The following is a 9,926-nucleotide window of genomic DNA, read 5'->3' as shown; positions in this document are numbered from 1 at the left end:
TGTGTCTATTTTTGTGCCAGTACCATACCGTCTTGATCACTACAGCTTTGTAATATAACTTGAAGTCCGGAATTGTGATGCCTCCCACTCTATTTTTCTTTTTCAAGGTTGCTTTGGCTATTTGGGGTCTTTTGTGGTTCCATACAAATAAGTTATATAGGGTATAAGTGCTATGGAGAAAAGAAACAGAGCAGTATAGGGATAATATATATTACCACCTTACTGTTTTAAAGAAAATTGTTTTTTCTATAAAAACAAAAAAGATATACAGAGAGAGCATTTATCTACCAATGCAATGAGACAAGCTGATAGAAAGCATCCCAAGCAAGGGTTGGTGGTATCGAACCTAATAGAGGAGAGAATAAAACCAGTTCTGCCAAAGCAGCCGTATCTTTTTTTTTGCCAACACCTAGGATATGAAATATACATGTAAACATATTGTGTCGATAAGTAGTCATTCTCATCTACAAAGATTCAGAAAATTCCATAAGAAATAAAATGTTACAACAAAGTAAATGTACCCATCTAGTTTTATTCCTTCTCTCCGAATATTTTTGGAAAAGTCTCTCTTGAGACTGATGTTTCCCCATGAAGGAGTTGAAATATTGAATGCATCAAAATGAGTTATATGTAAAAGTACTTGGTATAGTACCTGGTACATGTGTAAGTATTTATTACGTTTTAAAGAAATTTTAGGGGCACCTGGGTGGCTCAGTCGGTTAAGCACCCAACTCTTGATTTTGGCTCAGGTCATGATCTCAGGGTCATGAAAGCGAGCCCCACGGCGGGCTCCATACTAGGCAGGGAGTCTGCTTAAAATTCTCTCTCTCTGTTCCTCCCTCCACTCGTGCTTGCTCTCTCGCCTCTCTCAAATAAATAAATAAATAAATCTTTAAAAAAAACCTTTAATACCCATTAGTCTCTTTCCCAGGCCTTATTGGGGATTACTGATCAACTTTCTTTTTTTTTTCTTTCTTTTTTCCATTGGAATTGTTTTTAATATTTAAATACAAAAAAGTGAGCGCTTACTTTTTTCCTTTTTTAGACAGACACACAGGTCTCTCATAGCCAAAAATGCGCAGAGGAAATGAGCTCCTGCTCTGTCCTTCGCAGTCCCCAAACTATGGATGAAACTGCTGCCCGGCCCTCCCTCCTTTCCAACATAGCAATTCACAGCGTCTGCTTAACGCTACGGCTGTAATGCACTACGGATTTCATATTGTGTGCAACATCTCCATGCTTAAAAACAAAAATGGTCAGTGGTGCATCCTTCCCAGTGGCATCAGTTCCTGTGCCACAATGGGATTGAGATCTGCTGGTCATGAGCGATTTAGGGAAAGGGGTGGGATGGCCAGGGCTGGCCTAACCGTCCGCATTGCGGCACTCTGGTATCAGAGCAAGGACAGAAGAAATGGGACAGCGCGGAGGGCACAGTTGGAAGTTGGGAGTCTCTGTGAGACATTGGGGAGAATTCTCCGCCAAAATTAAAAAAAAAAAAAAAGAATCCCAGTAATCAGCAGTTCAAACACTATTGAATTTTCAAACTTGTCCCACCAAGACCAGTCATAGAGCAGTGGCGATCTAGATCTTTCCAGGAAGTGAAGGCAGCGCGCTTCCTGAGCATTCCTCCTGAGCGCCCTGGGTGAGGCCCTAGAAGCTTCTGCCGCTGCGGCTCCAGGGGCAGCTTCTCAGTCTCGAAGAGAACAGGAAGAACCAGGGTCATGAAGGAAGTGGTCCCAATCCGTACAAGGCTGCCCTGGAAAACCTGTACATTTTTGGAGCCACAAAGAGGGAGAGATCAAAAGTGGCTCCAGCCGTGGAGCGGACCCTCTGTGGGAACATCTCCGGCAGCGCCCACAGTCTCTCCGGCAGGGTCTCCTCTAGCTCCTCGTCTCCTCTTCCTCCTCCAGCTCCTCCGAATCGCTTTTCGGAAGCAATTGGTCCGGGGACAGGGGCGTCCCAGGGCCGCCCCGGAGGAGGTAGACATCGCTGATTAACTTTCTATCAACGAGCCAGGCAATAAGAGGGAAATAAGGTGCCCATTTTTAAGAACAAAGATAACACTCTCAGGCAAATCAGTTGCAGTGACCCTTGCTAACACCGTTCTTTATCATACAGACAGAAGTAAGGTGTACATAGGCTCATACACTTCAGGGTTTATCCTCTAGTTCGTAAGTCAAGTTGCTTTATCCATTGTTTTCTTAAAGTTCACTGCCCGTTATACTACCCTTTCCAACAGAAAGTGTGAAATGCAAGGGGGAAATGAAAGCTGGTAAACACGGTTTATGTCAGTTTGGTTCTTAAATGTAAGTGAGGAAGTGGAACAGCTAGATAAAATTAGGTGTCAGGTGTTTTCACGTCTGCTATTCCTGTCTCGCATTACCACGAATGATCAGTAAGACACTTGTATAACTCAGTACGGTTTCTGGTTTCAAGAATTTCTGAGGTATTTAGATGAGTACATTTTATCTGAAAATCAATAATAATTGCTTCTCTTAGAAAGTGCCTCTGCAGGTAGGTAAGGAGAAATATTAGCTGATCATTAGAACTCTGACAGACAGCGATTTCTCTTTGCAACAAAAATGGAAGGAACATCCTCCCCAGACAGGCCTGGAAGCAACTTTTAGGTTCCATCACACCTTTTTACATTGCTATTTTAGTAATTACAGTACTATCTTTAATTATTTGCCAGTCAGGCATCCCCCTGACTGAAGACTCCTGGAAGGAAGAATTGCCTTTCGTTTTTGTAGCCCCAGGTTCCTGGTGCAGGTAGATCCTATTCATTCCAATTTCAGTACAGGTGCCAAAGTGAGAACAGGGAGGCGCTATTCATAAGTATAAATAAGTAAATAAAAGATCACTGAGATTTATTTGAGTTAACCAGCTCTCTCTTAAACACTGCCAAGTCCAAGAAAAGGTTGGTGAAGTCTCTTGTTTGGGGGCAACCCAGGCTCCCTTAATTGCAAGCAGCTCTGAATCAAAATATATCCGTTCCCTTTCCTATCTCCATTATCTATGTGCAAGAGAAGTCTATCACATCATTATATTAACTATTGGATCTCAGGATAAGCTGCCTTTCAAATACACTGAAAGTATTAAAAGAGTTGCTCTTGCCAGAGCATATGCTCAGTGCAAACTCCTTAAAAGTCCAAAACACCATTGAAGAAGTTCCTCTTCTTCAGTGAAGTTAGACTAGATAGCTTATACTGTGTAATTATGATAATTGAATATTCTGAGTAATGATTATTCAGAGACTCAGATACATTCTTGATGAAAAAGGATCAAACACAGTTCTCTATTTTTAACTTAGGCCTTCAGAGGGTTTATTATTTTGAAATCAAATCTATTAAACTTCGTGAATACATTATTCCTCATTAAGATTCCTTCTGAATTCATGTGATGTCTAACAACATGGTATCAGTGAGTAATTTATAAGTAAAAATCATTTTATAATATTTATCTTAGAAATAAAAGTGAATAGAATATAAGAAAAAATGAAAAACCACGAGTAACTGATAAGGAGAGTAAGATATACAGGAAAGTCTCAAGGTTAATTTTAGCACTTCTTGAACACTCTTAGCTCATCATCTAATTTACCAGGTATTTTATTTTATGAAATGCTCTAGTTGACAAGTCAACACATTTCATGAGGCAACTATTATTGTGATTTAAAAAATTACTGAAAAAAGTGAAACAATTATGTGCCCTTAGTTGAATCTATATTAGACTATATAAAGTGAGGCTATATGAACTTGTTCCTGGTGATCCATAAGCCATTATAAAATATAAAGCATTATTATTGCACTATTGCATGTGTAAAATATTTTGCCCAATAATCAACCTTTCATTAATGGTGACTCTGTGCAAAAGTCCTTCTACCACAAAATGACATCAGGATTAAGATGATGGTTTTCAAACATCTTTGTTTGTTGGCCCCAAGGAGGGTTTCTTTGAAACAAAATTCCCAAATAAATTCATCCCCCACAAAGAGTCCAAGGAAATATCTATGCTGTTCTTGGACCAGGAAAAGACAAATGGCTATTTTCAGTTTGGGGAGGCAATATAGGGAGTATTGAGGGCTGATGTAATCAGTTATGAAAGTAAGAAAATGGAAATCATTGATGGTTGATTACTGTCAAGGCATCTGCTCAAAAAAGAAAAACTTTTAACATGCTCTGGCAATTACTAGTTCTCATAAAACGCTAACCAATAGTTAGCAGTTTATGAAATCTTTTTTAGGCTGATTACCTGGTTTTCATTAGATGAACCTAATTTTTTGGAGGTGCAAGGTCCATCGTTATGGCCTACCTTAGATAACTATTAAATGAGCTTACTCTCCACCACAAAAAGCTTAAAAATCGAAATATGTTACCTCCATTTCAATTCTTACTATTCTCTTTATATTTTTCACTATGTGGAATCAAGAATTAAAAAATATATGTTATGGTTTTTAACCTAAGCAACATAATGCTAGAAAACCAAGAAAAATGTGAAAAATTCAGTCATTCACAAAATTGCACATAGTGTTTATTCAGCAAAATATTTTTATCTGGCCACTTAGCGTCATGTATATGCAACAATAATCATTGCAGCAAGTCATCAAATATAAGCTTTTTGCTGATTTTAAGCAAATTCATATAACTTTAATGACAGAATACAGCATTTTCTTTTTACCCTTTCTTCTTATTAAATGCTGGGGAGCACATTTATCATCTGAACAGTCACATTAATATATTTTCAAATCTTTTACTGACATGTAAAAACAGTTTAAATTTACATTTATTTATTTTCTTATCCTAGGTTTCAACAATCATATCACAAGTCCCTGAATTATCCACAGAGTTCATTTTGTTCCATTTTACTCTAGTTACAAATCTACATACACACACACACACCTGCTGGAATTTGCACCCATCTTATTTTAATTATATTTTGAATACTCTTATTTTTCAAAAGGCAGCAGTGAGTTATCTGTGTCAAATGGCTAGGATGGAGGGAAATCAAGCATTTTTAACATAATAAATATTACTTGCTTTATAAAATGCTTCCAGAATCTAAAAGCATACTTAAAACTGTTTTTGAAGGAAACTACTTCAGAGAGCAAAATCTTGTGATAAGATTAATGCAAACTTCGATGTTTAAAATCTAGACTACAGATTTTAAATATGTCTCTTCATTTTTCATCTCACGATTGTGTGCCACAATAATGAAGTACTGGGAATAAGGTTACTGTGCTCTGTAAAAGTCAATTAAAATTACAGTCTTATTTTCTTAACTTTTTAGACACAGACCTCTTTCAGCCCATGCAGCGTGTATCCAAAAAGACCTTTCCTGTAACTGTTAGCTATCATGATTTTTAAAAAGTAGAAAAAAGAAAAGATAAATGATAATGATATACTCACCTTTTGGTGTCTTAAAATATTCAGGCAAAAGTAAAATGAATGTGATCAGTATTGCCAACAGTAATTTAAAGAGGGCTGTTTTTGTCATGTCTCTTCACATGACACAGTATGTTCCCGACCAGGACATTGGTGGCATGTTTCTTCCTGCTTCGGTCTTCATCTCTGCAGTACTTTAAGTTTATGCAATTTACTTCATATTCACTTCCTTTTGGGTAAGACTTAAAAAAAAAAAAAAAGAAGCCTTGAACAGAGACGTCTTCATTTTGATTCACTTTACATTATGAAAACTACCGTCTAAGAAGTAAGACACTTCCAAACTATCTTCTAAACAAGAAAGTTTAAAAAAAAAAATGATCTCAAGAAGCAAAGGGGTCTTGTCCTCATCTCAATTTGAAGCTATTTTCCCACGTTTACCAATCTGTAGGAGTAAATATAAACCCACAGTATATACACCAAAAACGACAAGATGAAGGTCAGTGGTGTCCAGTTACTCATTTACTTGTTAAATGATTGTTGGCCCCTTTTAAATGCCAGGCTGAACTGGATTCTGGTGTTCAGAAAAGAGTGTGTCTATAAGACAGTAAACGGTACAAATGTAAGGATAAACCAAAATTTCAATTCTCTTTACTACCTTGTATAAAGCAGTGGAATGGGACTCATTATCCTTATGCCTATAAACAGTGTGATAATTGTTACCGAATCCACACTGTCCGTTCCCATTTCAAAAAAAAAGATCTTTCATTATGATAATTCCAGTGAAGTAAAAGACTTTGTCTTAGAATATAAATGAAGAGTAGGGGAAGTTCATGGTGAAGAAAGAATATGTGCAAACAAATACTTTTATTCCATTGTTCTTGTTTTCTGGTTTTAAAAAAAAAAAATGGTAGGGAATGTCTCCAATCATTTTCTGCCTGCTCATTCCCTATGGTACCTCCATCACCGCATCTGTTTCCATTCATCCCACCCAACCCTGGGCTGTATGGAACAAGGGGTGAGTGGGGAGTAGGAGGCAGGGAACAAAGGTCGTGCTGTGAATATGTTGTGAGTGCAAATTAACTGTCTCGTCTTCTGATTAGGTGTGGGGATTTGATGGACAGATGGGAATTGTGGGTTAAGAGACCTTAGAAACTGAATCTGAGAAGAGTCATAATGGGACTAGAACTTCGAACATTAGACTTATTTTATGAACAACATCAAAAATCATTCTAAGGAAGAGAGGAATTGATGAGAGTCACCGCCTGCACAGCGTATTTGACTGAGACATGTTAGGTTATATGTCCAGCAGCGTCTTCAGTAAAGATTCTGGTGGAAAGGGGTAAGAGACCCTGTCTTTGAATTCTTTCCCCTCTTACAGGTGTCACTAAGTGACAGTGGACTTTCTACTCCCCGTGTGACCCTGTTTTGACTCCCTAATTTTTATGTATGAATACAAATATTCCAACCATAATTTTACTAATGGGGAATAAATTGATCAAGAAAATATTAACTTGATGTTACACCATTCCGGTAGTTTAATTCCTTGATCAATTTTCTTTAAAAGGGCAGCTAAACCACTTCTTTATTTTTCCATTTTAATTTGATTTTACTGAAATTAGTTTTGTTAGTATCTATGCTTTTTTTTTTTTTTAACAATTCTTTGGTTGATGGATTAACTCTCTCGTCCATATCAAATTTTATTGATTTGTGAGTATTCTTTGTGGTAGTATTCTTGGAGATCTCCTTCTTCCTTCCCCACCCCTCTCCCTAATATGGCCTCAGACTGGTTGTTTTATTCTTGAGCACCTGGAAGACCAACTTCCCTAGTAAACTCTATGGGCTGTTTGTCCATAATGTGCTGACCCATGTTCTCTGCAGCCGGCTTCTCTGGAGCTGTACAAATGGTGGATGTCAAGAGACCAACCAGGGTTCTTAAATCCCAGGCCACTGCCTCACTGCTCTGAGGATATGGGGGAGTCGGTATCTCACACCTGGTCTATAATCCACTTGCTGGACACCAGTGTGTCATCTCTGATTTAGCAAATTATGAGAAATATTATATGCCCTGAGATATTTCAGGAATATCCCCCCCTTACATCAGTGTTCTCCTTCCTTTCATTCTTCTTTTAATTGTACCATCACCTTTCAATCAACCAAACATGAAAACTCTGCAGAATAACTTATTTCTAAAGACTTCATTAGATTTTTAATGGTCCTTAGGTAATTCATTTAATGGTACTCCAATTACGTCATTTAAAAATATTTGTTTATATAGCACTACAATGTGAATATTCATATATATAAATCTTTGTGTGAGTCTGATTATTGAGTGGAATTACTAAGACAAACAGTGTAAAGACTTTTGAAGTTCTTAATTCATATAGACAACTATCTCCCAAAAAAGTGAGTCAATATATACTCAACCAAGAGTGTATTCTCGAGAGTGCCCATGTTACCAAACTTTACCATTGGCCATTTTATTCTCTTAACTTTTGTCAATTTGAAAAGGAAGGAAAAACACTTGTATTAATATTCACTTCTTTGAGTGCTAGTAAGTCTAAGCATTTTAAATATTTGCTGGCAATTTGAAATTCTTATGAATTGCCTGTTCATGTCTCTAAGCCCTAATTAATAATTGTTCATTGTGTGCTAGATACAATTTTTTAAAGATTTATTTATTTGAGAGAGAGAGAGAGGGCGCCTGTGTGGCTCAGTCGTTAAGCATCTGCCTTCGGCTCAGGTCATGATCCCAGGGTTCTGGGATCGAGCCCCACGTCGTCGTGCTTCTCCCTCTCCCACTCCCCCTGCTTGTGTTCCCTTTCTCGCTGTGTCTCTCTCTGTCAAATAAATAAAATCTAAAAAAAAAAAGGGGGAGAGAGAGAGAGAGAGAGCAGGTGAGGGAGGAACTCAATCTCACGATCCTGAGATCACAACCTGAGCTGAAACCAAGACTCAGACACTTAACCAACTGCGCCACCAGGACGCCCCTAGACACAAATTTTTAAAATACAGAATTCTTTATTTCCAGGAGCTGCTCTACCCAAGGAAGCAAGAGCAACATACTTTTAAAAAATAATAAATAACAGCCTTAAAAAGGATGGTTTGAATTAAGTTCTATGTAGTCGTCTATTATTATGTGAAATATACACTTGTATATACTTTATGTGAGCAATACATTCTCCATTTCTTTTCTCATTGAAACTATCCTTAATCCCTTCACTATATTGTATAGAGAGATCTTTGGGGGTCAACAAAAACAATAGCAATGACCAATGATGTTTATTGGACATTTATTGTGGGCTCATGCACAGTATTGAATGTTTTATATGGATTCTTTTATTCAATCCCCCGTCAAATCTCCGAGGGAGTTACCACTGTGTTATTCTGATTTTACAAGCAAAGACTATTAGGTATTGAAAAGTCAGGAAAGTGCTCAAAATCACATTGTTAACACAAAGTAAAAGTTCCGGCTTCAAACCCAGAGAGTCTCACTGCAGACTTAATGCTTTCAACCACTGTGCTATCCCCCCACCCTCAGACTGTGTGAGAACATTTGTCAAGAAGGGGCACTTATAAAACAGTAAGGATAATAACAAACACAAATATAGCCCCTACTCTGTCAGACACGGCTCTAACCCAGGATTTCTCACGGGGAGCACTACTGACATTTGGGGCTGGATAATTCTGTTTGTAGGGGGCCGTCCTGTTCTTTGTAGGATGTTTTGCAGCAGATGCCAGTAGAGACTCCCTAGCCCAGTTTTGACAACAACAAAATATCGCCAACATTACCAGCTGTTTCTGCAGGGGGCAAAATAGCTTCCACTTGAGAACCATCGCGCCTCACACTTCACTTACATGAAGTCATTTCATCCTCCCGACCACTCTGTGAAATCGTTACTGTCATGATTTCCATTGTACTCACTTCAGACGAGTTGAATTCCAGGTAATCTAATCATCCAGAAAGTGAATTTAAAAAACAATTCATGATCTGGGTCAGCCAAATGACTTCTAATTGTGTTGCTTGCAGACAAACTACTCTGGCAACACGGCAATGCCTGGATTAACACATTTTGTGGGAGGAGATAATCTCTTAGTAACGAAGTTGGCCTGAGTCTGGAGACGGATTTGGGAAGTTCCAACGTACTCATTCATTTTCCTGTTCATTCTACAAATATTTACTGAACGCCTACACAACGTCAGGCAGCCTTCCGAGCCCTGGAGATGAAGTAGCAAATGAAGTAGTCTTCACACCCACATTCCAGTGACAATAATCAAATAATGACAACAGTTTATCTTCAGATAATGTTAACTGTTCTGAAAAAAAAATAAGGCAAAATATGATATGCGAACAGAGAGTTGGGCAGGACACATGATGCTCTCAATAAGAATGTTAAAGAAGGTCTTGTACGATCCATTTATATGACACTAGGGAAAAGGCAAAACTACAGGGACAGAAAATACATCAGTGGTTGCCACAAGAGGCTGGAGGTAGAGGGAGGGTTGACTACAAAGGTGCCTGAGGGAATTTTTAGGGTGATGGAAATGTTC

At 38.1% G+C, this 9,926-nt stretch overlaps 1 protein-coding gene across 2 annotated transcripts in view; it reads right to left on the bottom strand.

Annotated features, from left to right (window-relative positions):
- The window catches only part of TMEM156 (transmembrane protein 156), a 45,398-nt gene extending 39,810 nt beyond the window's left edge, over positions 1–5,588 (bottom strand). Inside the window, exon 1 of one of the 2 annotated variants that reach the window (XR_014143061.1) lies at positions 5,403–5,588. Coding sequence is in view for 1 of the 2 variants with exons in the window: in XM_006732305.3 (XP_006732368.1) it covers positions 5,403–5,490 (88 nt within the window). In the remaining variant the exon portion in view is untranslated. The remainder of the gene's footprint in view (positions 1–5,402) is intronic. The other variant, XM_006732305.3, reaches the window with a different exon arrangement.
- Positions 5,589–9,926: the final 4,338 nt, after the last annotated feature.

This window comes from Leptonychotes weddellii, chromosome 2 (assembly GCF_054177405.1).
Source record: "Leptonychotes weddellii isolate Sample4059 chromosome 2, ASM5417740v2, whole genome shotgun sequence".
NCBI classification, from domain to species: domain Eukaryota; kingdom Metazoa; phylum Chordata; class Mammalia; order Carnivora; family Phocidae; genus Leptonychotes; species Leptonychotes weddellii.
This window is presented reverse-complemented; position numbering and strand designations above follow the sequence as displayed.